At 38.8% G+C, this 15347-nt stretch overlaps 1 protein-coding gene across 1 annotated transcript in view; it reads left to right on the top strand.

Annotated features, from left to right (window-relative positions):
* The window catches only part of nudcd1 (NudC domain containing 1), a 30819-nt gene that overhangs the window by 14698 nt on the left and 774 nt on the right, over positions 1–15347 (top strand). Inside the window, exons 7-9 of the mRNA XM_067489868.1 lie at positions 2494–2638; positions 2985–3110; positions 12831–12990. Coding sequence (XP_067345969.1) covers positions 2494–2638; positions 2985–3110; positions 12831–12990 — 431 coding nt within the window. The remainder of the gene's footprint in view (positions 1–2493; positions 2639–2984; positions 3111–12830; positions 12991–15347) is intronic.

Below are 15347 nucleotides of genomic sequence, written 5' to 3' on the forward strand. Positions count from 1 at the left end.
CCAGAATCCACTAAGGGGGTGTGAATATTACCTCCTCCACTGCTGCTTGTATTTTTTTTACTGTGCAAAAAAAAAAAAAAAGAAAGAAAAGAAAAGAAATGAACGAACACTATTAACTGAAAGAAAGGTCACAGTCCCACCCACTCTCTTAAACTGGCCAGGGATTTGAGAGACGCACAACTTCACATGCTGAAAGTTCATCTGACAGATGAAATGATTTGCATTTTTTTTAAAAACGCCACCAAAGCATGTCCTCCAGTTATCTCGGACTAACGCAGACTGGGATCTGAACACCTTGTCCTGGTTCCCAGTGGAACAGCTCCTGTTCTGTACATCCACTGTGATTCGGTGTTGCCAGACAATAAAACCCAAAAAACAGGCAGAGAGGGCTGAATACTTTTCATCAGCATTAGATCTATTAATCTGGTTGTCAATATGAGTTGAGTCACATCCCCCACTTTGAGACCTTTCATCTGCCTCTATCAGCTCGGCAGCTCTGCTTCCTGTTTCTTTAATAGTAGTGCTTCAGTTTGCCATTCGGTGTAAAAACCCATTACATAGCCTGTTTGTTATTTTTCTAATAATTCCTCATACGTTTAAAAGCCTGTGCATGTGAGTGGGAGAGATCATGCCTGTGTGTGTGTGTGTGTGTGTGTGTAAGAGAAATGTAAAAATAATGTGGTTTGGATGAAAAACTGTGAGGTGCACTTGAGGTTTTCCTCCAAGTTTTATTAGTTTCTATTATTCTATTACATTACTCTGATTTCTAATCTTTAAGCTTGTCTCTCAACGATAAGTATTATTTTGGATAGTCACTCGATGCTTTGTGAGTGATATTCATCTGCATATCTTTTTTTCTTGCAGTACAGTAAACAACTAGACGCTGTTTCAACTTGAATGTAAATTTATTTTTTCTGAGTTTTCCCATTTATACACAAAGGACACAAAATACAAAATACACTTTGGTTTGTTTAATATGTGTAATTAGATGGAAATCTGGGTGCAGAACTGAGTTAAGACTCTGTCCTTTTTTTTTTTTTTTTTTTTTTTTTTTTTATACGGTACGTTTTCAATGTTGAGAGCTGTTTTATAACCTCCTGCAGTATAATACAGTACTGGTGATGCTTGTCCCTGTGGAGGCCAGTGTTAGATGATGTCTTGGCAACACATGCTCCACCAAACGTGTCCTGTTAAAGTAGTAGATTGATGGAAATTTTGAAAAATACTACTTTGCCTAGGACGCCTGTTAGCCAAAATACCAAAAACCTCCTTGTGTAAGGAAGTTGCTAAGGTGCACTAGGACTGTGTATCCTCACTGTACCTGTACCGACATCTGCGAGCAACATGTGAGATGTGAGATAAAAATGCTCTTATGCAAACGTATATCAACAAGGCCGGAAATGTTATTGTAATTGTACTACAATTTATTCCTATTTTTGCTTGAATCTGGAAATACTGATCTTCATTACCATAATTTAGTGAAACGGAGTTAATGAATAGGCTCACGTGTCCTTTTATTGAATTCATGTTGCACCCTCCACCGCAGCCTGATGCAAAAAGACTGAATAACATTATTCTGACTAAACAGCTGCTGTACAATGACTAGCAAAGGATCTGAAATTATGTTTTTACACATATATGTTATCGGTGATCAAAATAATCCATGAGCAGTGCATTTATTTTATTTTCATAACTTGGTACCACAAAAAATAAATTCTTTTCCCTTTATAGTAATAATATTTTTAGTTTATTATTTGTGCCATTTTATTTTCCAATTTCCAATTTTCCAAATTTCAGGGGGTCAATTCCCGGTCTCTCAAGACAATGAACCAGAAGCAACATTGTAAAGCGCATTAAATAAAAGCAGTTTGTAAGATTCCATTTAGCATAAGAGGCCATTTACAATGTGAATTTCAAAAGCGTTATTTTTGTAACATTTAAAAAATAAAACGTACTACAATTTCCCACTGTTTACTCTTAACAATTAATCATTCATCTCACCGTCTGCTGATTTCGTTTCAATCAACTAGTCCAGTAAAATCCATGCGAAAATATTTTAAATATTACTCCTTGCTCTGCCTAAGAGTGCTGAAGATTTTTTTTCTAAAGCGTTTGATTGTGATTTTTATATATTTATTTTCTTTTTTTTTTTTCCTCATTCATATTATTCACTGTGCAGCTCAACTTCAAACACTTGTCACTTGCTGAGTACCATAATTTGTGTCAAAACTAGATCAACCACAGCCTGAATTAGTCTTCAGGTTTTCCTCTGACCTCTCTCATCAACACTGCATTTTATCCCACTAGACTGGTCCTGATAGCCGTTTTCGGGTTGATTGCATCATTCTCATTCTAACTACACCATTTGCTCCCTAGTTCATAAAGGGAAAAAAAAATAAAAAACCGGAAATCTCTGAAATTACAATTTCTCAAATTGCCTGATTGGACCACGTGTCTAATTGTAAGTTCTCTGTTCTTTAAATTTGTCCTCAGCGTTGAGGTGACGCTGCAGAAGCGCACCGAGGGACCAATGTGGCCAGAGCTGGTGTTGGGTGACAGGAGAGGGGAGTATGTGATGAGCGATGAGCAAGCCGCCCTCATCCACGAGAAACTGACCCATCTAACCGCAGAGGACCTGGTGAGACTGACTCATTACAATAGTCTGATAGGTAGAGTACAACATGTAATGGATAATCAGTTTTATGCCTCATCGTTTTTAATGACTATCTTGATAGAACAGTCTGAAAGTAGCTCTGTTTTGGCCTGACGTCTTGTGTACATCATCACACTGGTCTCCAAAGTTAGTCTCATGTTCAACTGTCTTTTAAGCCACTTCCTCTCTTCACCCTCACCCTTCATTAGTATCATCAAGTGGGTCCACTTGAGACACTCGGTGCAAATCAGGCTTTTTCACATGTTCATAGATGCAAACCAAGTGTAACAGTAGCCTCTGTCTAGTTTTCACATTGCTCCTTTTTGTCCAGAATGGAAACCCGGACAGGAATGAGCCCCCTTGTAACTCTCAGGAGCTGGAGGACTGCGATGGGTTCCCAGAAGACAGCTCCAGCCTCACACACTTTGACGGAGAATCACTTAAGCCCACTCAGGTGGTGAGTAATGCCTCACTCCTACACTGATAAACACTTTGACTCTCCAATCCTTCAAGAGTGAGCCCTCATATTTTAACATTTTCAGTCATTTCCATCTGCTCCTTCCGTCCTTTTTGTTTCCCTCAGGTCCACTGTTTGGTACCTGATGCTTGTTACTTTATAAGAGCATGGGTTAGTTCGGCCCTGCTGCCCCCAGTTAGCAGTGCTATCATCGGCCTTTAGCAAGCCTCTTGACCAGAGAGCTCCACAGTCCCAGTAAAGAAGGAACAGGCAGACCTACTTCCCTTTCATCACTTGTCCTCGTGACTTGAATAGTAATAGTAGAATCACATAATTAGCAGTATCTGGCCACTGCATAAATGTGAGTTTATTGTCTTGTTTTCTGACTAACCCAACAATGTGTCCTGGAAGCGTATCAGCAAAACAGTCGGCTTTTTATCCACTTTTTTTAAAAGTTCCTTTGCATAATGACGTGGAAGGATACACAGTACTAAGATGCTGTTTTCGCCGAAAGACAGATGATTGAGGTTTTTGTTTTACTCGGCTGTTGCTTTTACCTGTTATGAGGATATTAGCAAGTTTTAAGTCTGTCCAGCCCACTGGGGAACAAAGGGCTGCAGAGCCAGGTCTAATTCACAATGAACAGCAGCTGTCACTCTCTCAGCTTTTTGAATCTGTATTTATTAACAGTACTTGAGAAGCTGAAGCATCGCATCAGATGTCATTATTTCCAGTGCCAGTACAGAAGATGTATTTGTCAGGGTACGAATTGGCACATGGTGCTGTACTCAAGCAGTTAAAGAGACTTTACTTTTATTTAAAAAAAAAAACACAGGTGAGTGTGAAGCCATTTCCTTGTTTTTTTTAAATTACTCCTTTATCATGTGGTTGCCACAATGTTCTGTGGCTGTGCAGATCATAGGCAAGCTGCTCGTCAGCTCAAGTGACTCAGATCAGATTCTTTTTCTGAGAATTGTGATCAAACCAAATCTTAGATGCCACTTTGGAATTCATCAGTTTGGGGGGGGCGGGGACTTTTGTTCTCATGTGAAAAAATCAACAGTGTTTCTAATTAATTACAGTACTTAGACAGTGGCAGCCCACTACAATATAGTTTGTACTGCCACAGTTTCACAGTGACCTAATATATTTTAACACTTTGCATAAAAAAAAAGATTTCTTTTCTAACTTTTGTGATTTGTGCCATAGCTTAGCGTTCCACTATCAATCATCAGTCAATCAATCAGAAAGAGGAAAAAACCAAAAACATATAGAGTAGACTGTTTTTGTGGTGTCAATGCAAAAAGTGTCTTATCAAATTGTCTGCTTTTAGATCTTTATAACCGCTGTATTTATAATAAAATTATTATTAGGGTAAATATTTTACAAGAGAACATAGTACAGCAAATCGATGCATTTACATAAAATGTAAAAACCTTTCTCCCGGGGAGCATCCCTTCAGACCCCTCCACAGGGTCCATGGCCCACCTAGCACAATCTTACAGAATCCTGTGGACGTCTGCATCTCACAGTAAAAAGAGCTTCTGTTGTAACCAAGATGTTTTTGGAGAAACTGCAAAATTTGACTTTGCAGCACATATGACATTGTTGTCATTGTAAACACATCACATTCACTTTTCAGTAAAATGTGCTCATGCATGTTCTCTCGTGTCTTTTATAAGCACAAATTTGAACCTTCAACATAAGGAGATTATGTCATGTGTACGTAGCCTAAGAGGCTACAGTCATGCTAACAGCTCTTTGAGGCTGCACTTGGGCACAGTGGTGCTCTGACCTTAAATTCACAATGCTGACATTTAGATTTGAAGCATTTTAATGTTCGCTATCATACTTTGAACCAACAAAGAAACAGACCAATATAGTTTATTTGGCACAAATTCCAGAGAGGAGCCATGTCGATCCATAGAATAACACAAGAAAGCCAAGGATGTACTGACATTGTGGTCTGTAATGAAGTATTAGTTTGTTCATAAACCAAATATTTTGATGCATTTTTACTTAATGCCTGTGCTGCATTGAAATTCACCTTTTTTCTATAGTTTATCCTTCAGTACCCATATATGTCTGGACAGAAATAAAAACACACAATCTGAAGAAAAACGCCAGAATTTCTTGGCCATTGCGTAGTTTGACTTAAGAATGTTTTCTTTTTCTTTTTGTTTTTTTTTTGTTTTTTTTTGCTTGTTTGTTTTCAGATTAAAGAGGACATTTCCCCAAGGTTATGTCTTACAAGAGGGTTGAGTTAGACAGGGTTTTTATGGCAGTAGTCTCCAGGAAAAGCTCCAGTATAAAGAAGTTTTGCAAACAATTAATGTGGAATCTTTGCTTAAAAGCAGAGCTGACCAAGGAAACCTGTATGACATATGTTTGCTCCTCCACCCACAACGGAGAGCACAAACTGGTCACACTGTCCTTCTTTGACCATTATTTGGTCAAAGGAGGACGAAAAAGACGTCACATTTAGCACTCTACTTTGAAGAAAAGACAGTGTTTTTATTTGGTAAAAACAAGCACAGTTGATGGGATAAAAATATATTTGATATTTCGTAGCTTTGGAAATACGAAGAAAAGTGAATGCTTTTCATTTTCTAAAGCAGATATATGATGCTCCCCTTTTCAGTTTCTCTACTTCATTTGCACAAACTAATTTCTGTGTAGGTCGTCACAAATGCCATCACGATCTCCCGCAACAGTCAAAAATGAACGCGTTCATTATGTAATGAAAGGATGAGTATTGAATTTAGGACACAATGTTTGTGCCCAGACTCTGATGTGAGGTTTGTTGTAAATAAAAGCCCTGTAATGCTTCTCCCTGCATTTACTCTGCAAATAGCAACAGCCAGCCAAGCTGCTGCCCTTATCTGAACAAGGTGCCGTGTAATTGTACCTGTACCATCAGCCTTTTGAAGGACAGTCGCTTCTGTTTGTTCCATGTGCGAACATTTGAGTATATACAGGTGTGTGTGTGTGTGTGTGTGTGTGTGTGTGTGTGCGGGGAGTTTGCCTGTGTTGATCCGTATCTGTATCTCATCCAGGAAGCCATACATTGCTATTCTTCACTTCCGATTCTCATTGTGTCCACCTTAATACTTTAGCCACTAGGATATAGCCTATGCTGACCTTTTTCCTTTTTTTTTTTTTTTTTTAAAAAGTATCCACTAACAATTGTGGCACCGCCTGTTAATTTGGCACCTTTGTCAATGTGCTTCTCTTTGGTTTCAATCTCACTTTAAAAGGGAAAGAGTGGTTTTGATGTGTGTTTCTTATAGTGTAGCTGTGAGTCATATCCACTGGCCTTATCTGGTAACACCTTTTACAGTGGTGTGTATCTGTAGATGTGGTAGCTATAGTTACTCCCAGCTGTCACTATGGAGGCCACAGAGGCTGTAAATTGAATGCAGTTTGAAAATACTTTGTCTCATGTTTAACACAAAAAAAAACCTAAATCTTTTTTCGTTTTGTTTAAATTGGATTTAATTAGGACTCACTGAGGGTTGAAAACCAGGAAATGCAGGAATTGCTTAAAATTAGCTCAGGTTAATCAGCCGTTTTCATGAAAGGTCAATTCAAAGTATCCTAAATAAGCTTTTTTTTAATTTTGCAGCTTTTATGCCTTTTATAATCATCAAAAAATGTCTTCATGTTTGTTTAAAAAAATAAACTCAATTAAATAAATAAACCAGGTGATTATCTGGGCCAATGTCAGACATGTACAGCGTATGCCATGTACCTCTGTAGCTTAAACCACCTGTGTTCATCATAACTTATATCATAACTTTTCCAAAATTTGTAGTTTTTGTTTTCTTTGCCAATTTGTATTTATTTATTTATTTGTCCTTTCGGCTTATCCTGTGAGTTCAGGGTCGCCACAGCGGATCATTGTCCGCATTTTGATTTGGCACAGTTTTTACAGCGGATGCCCTTCATGACCCAACCCTCCCCAATTTTTACTGGGCTTGGACCAGCACTGCACAGCTGGGGAGGGGGTTCAGTGTTAGATGTTAGGGGATCAGTGTCTTGCCCAGAGAGACTTCAACATATATCTGGGACCGGGGATTGAACCCCTGACCCTGTGGTGCGTGGGAAACTGCCTTACCAACTCAGCCTCAACCCCTCCTACAGGTTTTACTTTGCCAATGACATGTATTTACAAAATGAGACAAAATAAGTTTTTACCAATAATCCTAAATTTGTCTTGTTTCTGCATGAACTGATTATAACAAGGCTGTTGCTTGTTGCTGGGACGTTAATGGGAAGTTAATCAGAGAAAAGCCAACAACAACTTTTACCCAATATTACTCAGTGTTATTATCATGTCACAGGTTTGACTTTGCCAATGATTATTATAATTAGTTTTTAGGATAAATACATTTAGGATTAAGGTAAAAACTTATGGTCTCATTCTTTAAATACAAGCTTGAGTTGAAATGATCAAAAACCAGGTGTATTTAGATGTTTTCCTCAAATTTGCTTATCCCTAGTTTTTTAAATATTGCAGATACTCCTATATCATTTAAAAATAATAATGATTAAACCCAAACAAAGATCTTTTTTTTTTTTACGTTTTATTTCAGTGAGGATATGGTATTGCTGGCTTTGCTTTTTAGTGTGGGAAGATACAAACATGGTGTGAAACTTGTCTTTTTTTATGTTGGCACTCTCAACCAGGACAAGTATGAATCCACAAAGCCATCCAGCATCAAACAATAGTAGTCTAAGTTTATTGTAAAATACATTATTTTATTGCAAAAAACTAAAATTATTTTACAAAAAACCTGCACTCTTTGATCCAAAATACTGACTTTAAATGTGTAAATTTCCACAAACACTCTGATCATGATTTTAAGACGAGGCTCATATTCTGAATACTCCCTCACTGTTCAGGAGCAGCAGGATGCAGGAACGTTGATATCAGCGATGGTGGTGAGAAAGAGCCAGAATTTCTGTTCTTAATACAGAAATTACCACCTGTGATGTTTGTGTGGTGGTGAGTTAATCTGCTAAACATACCCACCATAGTGAAGTGGAACAGGCTTGGTTATGTTTTGGGGCTGCTTTGCTGCATCTACTACTGGGTGTCTTTAAAGTTTGGAGCGAAAACCAACTGAGTTGTAGGTCATGAGTCCTTCAACAGTTTATTGACCCTAAACACCCAAGAGTAGCTAAGAACTAATCCTCTGACTATTCTGAAGTGGCTCATAGGAGCCCTGATCGGAATCCTCTCGAACGAGAAAGAACCCTTCAAACCTGACTGTGGGTTCTTCTTTCTTTAGTGGAAGGGTACCAACAGATTGGTCCACCTCTGTATAGGATCTTACATTGTATGGGCAACTCTGGGGTTGAACGAAGAAGCAAGTTGGAGCCTTTTTGTAAAGCAGCTGGTCACAACATCAAGAATGGAAGTTAAACCTTGTTCATACATGCTGTATACAAGTAAATATTGCATGTTGTCTATATGCTATACACAAAAATATATATTAACAAATGTTATTTTATTAAACAGAAGTGTTTAGTACAAGAACACATAACGGTAGGTTTTCTCAAGGAATTTGCTTCCCTACAAAATCCCTACAGCTGTAGGGATTTGCTTCTTTGTGACTGTTGAACATTAAAATGTTTTTAAAAATTGGAGCATTTATAATTACATTTATTCTTAAAATGAGATGTGCAAAAAGTACAAGAAGAGATGAGTGTCATCAGCATAGCAATGATAGTTACTGTAACTGTTCCTGCCACAACCTCCGTGTTAGCTGAAAATCTCACGCAACTTTAACACCCAGACGGAAATGAACATAAATACAAGAAACTGATAATTAAAGTGAAACAAAATGGCCGTTTAGTGTGATTATCAGGGTCATTTCTTTTTGCATCTGCCATTTAAACATGTACTACAGACACCACAGTATTGAATGTGCTTGGCTTTAGTGTTTATTTGAAACATTTATATATCTAAGAAATGTTTTAAAGGGAGAATGTTACTTCCAACAGGGTCCTAAGATGTAAATGTTATTTGTAATGGTAATAAAGTAATTACTGTCTACAGAAAGATTAAAATGTGCAGCAAAGTACTTACTTCACCTGAGAAGGTTTTTTTTCTTGTACATGAAGCTTCCACAGTCCTTAACAGAAAATCGGCTTTTACCATAAAACCTGAGCTTATCTTTGATGTTTTTGCCACTCTCTTCTTTTGAATAGCATATCTCTGTTTTGTAAAGAGGCAAAATAAGTATTAGTAGGAAAATACATTCTGGATTCAAAAGGTTAATGCTCTTTTTTTTTTTCTGTGCTCTCAGTTAAATCCTCTTTATGTGATAGTGTTTTTTATTTTTTAAGAAACCAAAGAAGATTAGAACGGGCCCCTTCTCTTATATTATTGTTCGGTAAGGTTTTTTCCAGTAGTTGTGATTTCTCTCTTTTTTTTTTTTTGGCAGAAGTTTTAAATTGCCATGGCTTATAATAAAACACCTGATCCCAGTGCAGCACGGCCCCAATAAGCAGGCCAGAGGCTGTTGGAAAAGGTGTGCTGTAAAATAATGAGATAAAATCCTCATGATTAAGTTTTTTTTCCTTTTTTAGCATCTGACCTCTAACAAGCTATTGAATATCAGAGGAAATGGCTTCACTCTCCATGACCCTGGCATGCAAAGGTTGAGCCACATATTAGTCATACAATAACAGTGCTTAGTCACCGACTGTGAAAATATCTTGACGTTAAAAAGAAAAACTAAATAATCTTACTGCATATTGTGCAGGCAGCTCTGAAGCTGTAGTTTTATATTTTTGGCTAATGTAATTCTTGAAGGTGAAACAAAGTTTGGGACCTAATTTTTTTTTTTTTCCAGAGTCCATATGCCTTTTATTAATAACAGTAATATGAAATATACATACACACCCACTCCCGCCCAGCGTACATCTATAGGCAAGGCCAAAGACTGTAATTACATTTCAGGTGTAAGATATTGAGAGAGTGGTAACTAGATCTTCTGTACGTGTGAAAGGCATCTATAAGATCGTATCTGTTCTTTACAAAAGGGGGCTGTGTGCGCCAAGTTATTGAGTCACACTTTTGTATCAGTTCATCAGAGGACACTTGGAGAGTAGAAAATAATACTCTGCATTATTTAGTTTAAATTTACGTATCTTGGATCCTTGAATCTTCTTCTTTTCCTTTCGGCTGTTCCCTTTCAGGTGACGCCACAGCGAATCATGTGCCTCCATCTAACCCTGTCCTCTGCATCCTCTTATCTCACACACACTGACTTCATGTCCTTTCTCACTACATCCATAAATGTCCTCTTTGGTCTTCCTCTTTGGTCTTCCTCTAGACCTCCTGCCTGGCAGCTCCAACCTCAGCATCCTTCTACCGATATATTCACAATTTCTCCTCTGAACATGTCCAAACCACCTCAATCTGGCCTCTCTGACTTTATCTCCAAAACATCTAACATGAGCTGTCCCTCTGATGTCCTCATTCCAGATCCTGTCCATCCTCGTCAACTAGTAAACTAGTAAAATGAGTTTAAGATCCACTTTTTTAACAGTTTTAACAACTTTCTATCAAAGTACAAGAAGTGTTCAAAGAAATTTCCTCTCACCTCCAATGTGTCACTGTGCTGCACCAGTTGTTTGGAGACCAGCACAATAATCCTTATTGCAAAAAAACTGCCAGTCTCCCGCCTAAATAGCTCCGGAAAGTTCTTTGGCTTTAAACTCTGTGATCATGAAATATTTTGAGGGATTCATCATACAGAACATCATACAGAAGTTGTCAGTATTACATTTGTTATTACTCTTGGGTCTTGGTACTTATATTGTGGTTTATATTGCGACTGGCCCACAGTCCTTGTACTTGCTACTCGGAGAATAAATCTGATTCGGATTTCTTTGCATACTCACAACCACCTTTCATTATATTCAGATGAACTGACCTTGCACACAAAGAAGTTTTCTTAGAATTTTGCCTTCCCAGTGATGACAAGAGCAGATTTCAATACTCAAGGTTGCAGCTATGTGCTGTGGAGGCCCATCTGCTTTTACGTCTACATTTTACATCAATAGATTACCTCAACTGAATTTTGAGTATTGAGGAGCTTTCACCCACGCAGAGGATCTGTGCGCTCGGAGCATAATAAACCCAATCACACTGCGCATTCAAACTGACTCAAATCTGAAGATAACCAGTTTCATTCAGTGAACTTTATTTCTTTTTACTGTTCACAAATCTTTACCAGGGTTGTCACTGGCGTCGTTGTCATTCAACTCTCTCACAAACACGAGCGAACGCCTGCCGTGCGTGCCAAGCGAAGCACAAGTGCCAGGAAAATGAGCTGGAGAGTGGAGGAGTGACGGCCTGCTAAATGAGTTGGTATTGTGCGCGGCCATCAACCACCAACATACGAGCTGGTTTATGGGGAATTTTACAATACCTGTCAAATGTGTGTCAGGATGAGGAGGACGGCGCTGTCTGACAGCCTCTGAGACATGTTGGCAGTTGGATTGTGGGCTGAGTTTGAATGAGAGATCTGTGTGAACAGTCAGATGTCGAGGACGATTATGTCACAGCAATGGTCGTATTTTTTCCAAAACAAACTGAGTCAGACTAGAATAGCAGCATACCACACACAGGCTATTACGTCAGGCACATTTATCAGAGCGACGCCAGTGTGGGACAAATACGTGGACTTTTATGGCTGTTTTATCTCCTTGTCAAGATAGCGTCTTACCCCTTATGGACATGCTAAATTTCAAGCTGAAAATCAGCCACGAATAGGAATCAAAATAATACTGACTACTCTTTTGGAAAGAAAACATCTACAAAAAGCTTCAGAGATGTCTCTTATAAAAAAAAAAAAAAAAAAAAAAAATCAATCAACAAAAAAAGAACATGCGAGAATAAAAAGTTAAGATGAACTTGTTTTCAAACAGGAGAATCGAAGTGCAAATTATTGAGCCAATAATAGTCCAACACAGACTACAAAAAAATATGATACATTTCCCAATAATTATGCAGGTATAGTAAGTAGATAAATGAAGAAAAATAGCTGTGGCCACACAAATGATTACAACAGAAAATCCATTCTTCAGTTATAGACCGACTGCTCGGACAAATAACCAAACTGACATTTTTGCATCATTTTTTTTCACCAGTGGATCCAGTACATTACCCTCCTGTATTCCAGCACTAGATATTTATTTATTTAGCATAATGCTTCTAATAAGAAGCAGTTTTATGTCAATCAAGCGAAGCATCCAAAGCCTTGCATTGTATTCACTTATCAATGAACTACAAAGACAGTCACCTCTACGAAGTGTCTACCTACACTCAGGTCCACATGTGACACAGCGATACGCTTAGAGATCAATAATTTAAAATAAATAAATAGATGCTTATATAGCGCTTTTATCCAAAGCGCTTTACAATGTAGCTTCCCATTCACACACACACACTCACACACCGATGGCGGTGGCTGCCATGCAAAGTGCTCACCTGACCCACCGGGAGCAACTTGGGGTTCAGTGTCTTGCCCAAGGACACTTCGACTTGTAGCCAGGAGCGGGGATTGAACCACTGACCCTGTGGTCCATGGTCAATTGCCTTATCAACTGAGCTACAATTCACGCAGTCCAAAGGCACAACTGACAGAATTGAACTAATCTAACTTTAATTCACAAATACACCTTCCCCTGTTGTCTGGCCAGGTGAATCTAGGAAGCCATCAGTACCTGTTCACAGTTGAGGCGAACCCATCCGAAATGCCTTGCTTCTGCCTCCGCCATGATGTGGACGCTTTGGTGTGGCAGCCTCGTCCCGACCAGCCCGATAACATGTGGGAACACATCGCCACGTTCAACGCCCTGGGTAAGAGCTTCAAGTCCAAACACCTATTCTGACAAAAAAACCAACACAAATATGGAGCATTAGCAGTATTTACATCTTGGGGTTTCACTGTAATTAAGCACAACACACTGTAAGTGAACAGTGTGTTCTGACTGAGCAGGCAAACCGAGGCAGGTCGACAGAGACTAGCTTAAGCAGCTAATTGGGGAACACATTTACATGCTGTCATTAATCAGCTTTCTGCCTAATTTAACTTTAGACGCAAATTACTGCTTCCTTCCTTTATTTATTTATTTATTTTTTTTTTAAAGTTTGTGTCGTAGCAGGTTGTCACTGCAGAGAGGAGAGGTGCACTGACGAAATGCAAAGTGTGCGAACTGTCAAATGTGAAGTTGCTAAAACTTATTTAGACTTCTGGGGGATTCTCTGAGTTAGTTTCAGTTTTAGTCCGGCTTTGACGGGAATTATCACGGGTTGGCAGATCATGGCAAGACAATCGCATCTCCTCTGTGCTCATTGCACACGTGCCTGTGCTGGCAAACCACATCCAAACAATACCGGGATCCTTCTCATTTCCATCTTTGATGAAGCACGAGCGAAGCTGAATAATTCATTCCTGAAGCCATTAGCGTTGTTTACATCTGCTGTCAGGTTGTTGCTGAGCCTCCAGTGCTGGAGTTGATAGATGATGGAACACTTTAAATGACTGCGATAAAACTGTAGCTAATTACATGGGGGAGTTTATAGACTTTGCGTTAAGCAGAAAATGGACAGCGAAAGAAATCTATGAAAATAGTTTGAAAACAGGATCATTAACAGATCTCTCTCCTCCCTGGCATATAATAAATTCAAATTGGTCTTTATAATTGAACTGGGTGATAACTGGATCGCGTTGTGCCTCTGACTGATATGTTTAGGCTGTTGTTAATTAAACTCCAAAGCTCAACTCAAATACTCACACCATCGGTCCGTGTTCCCATTTTTAAAAAACTGCATCTCTTTCCATCTTTGTGCTAATTCATTTAATTTATCCACACGTGTACAGTATCTCTCACATGCCACGGCATTTGGAGCAAGTTTCATTAAAATGTTCCACTTTGACAGGTGCGATATCTTCATCTTTCTGTTTTTAATACCCATCTGCCCATTTCTGTGTTAGAATACATCATCCAGTTTCAGAGTGCTAATGGATCCTCAGTGATATTTTCAGCAATGAGCTCACTGAGTACAATTGACAGGAAAGGAGCATGTTTCAACAACACAGTCTAGTTTGTTTAGGTGCAATAGAAAGGACTGTGTTGTGATTATAAATGGTTTACTCCTGCACATGAGCAGGTGTCTGTTAGAAAAGCATTAATGGATTATTCATAGTGTATGTGCCCCCTCCCCCCCCGATTTGCAGTGTTGCAACAAGAAGAAGGTTAATGTAGTGCACGTAATGCTCATTCTCATTTTTCTTGTCTCTTTTTTTAGAGACACAGAGGAGAACACAGTAGTTGTGTTTTATTTCCTGTGCTCGTTAAGGCCGTAGCGGGAAATGTAAAACTAATCTCGTTGGCTTTAATTATAAAGTTGACCAGCAGTAGAGAAAAATGCCTCAGGCTCTGTTATTGAAACTCCGGTGTCAGATGGGAAATCTCAGCACGCATGCAGGAAGTGGAAAATCCAATTTTCAGAGTGAAGGATAATGTGGTTTTCAGCAATGATGTCTCCCTTTGTTCAACAAAAGCTCACTTAACTGATCAGGTCTCTCGTCTTTTTCTTCTGTTCAACTTCTCTAAATTGGCCGCAGTTCTGTTTTAAGCAACCGCGAGCATCCTGTGTGCCGTCTACTGAGATCTTTCAAATACTGTGCTACTTTTTGAGCCTAATTACCAACCTAAATTATGTACTAAACCTGGTACATGCCTCTGTTTTTTTGTAAGAAATATCCAAATTAGATAGAATTTGCCATTAGAGACCCTCCTCAAATAGTCCAGATCTCAAAGATATTTAAGAGAAGAAAAAGAAATGGCTGGAGTTTTGACAATAACAATCAACAGCAATGTTTTAATGCATTTATTATATATCTCTGTCTAACTAATCGAATTCACTGTATTGTTGATTGCACCAGCACAATGGAGGAGCGTTTATTACCGTCACCGGTTAGAATCCTAGCTGGGTGCAGCCTCTCTGTGTAGAGTTGGGGTTCAGCTTCAACACTTCCACAGCCCTTAGCAGGATAAACAGTTAGAAGTTAAAAAAAACTGTTACATTGCATAAACAGAAATGATTTTGCCATCTGGGGAACCTCTCCTCGGTGTGTGGGTAAAGTTTCTATGTATGGGACTTTTTGCCTCCGGCCATACCATCGTTTGAAAGGCCTGGATCAAAGACAC

The sequence above is a fragment of the Channa argus genome, chromosome 1 (assembly GCF_033026475.1).
Source record: "Channa argus isolate prfri chromosome 1, Channa argus male v1.0, whole genome shotgun sequence".
Taxonomy (NCBI): Eukaryota; Metazoa; Chordata; class Actinopteri; order Anabantiformes; family Channidae; genus Channa; species Channa argus.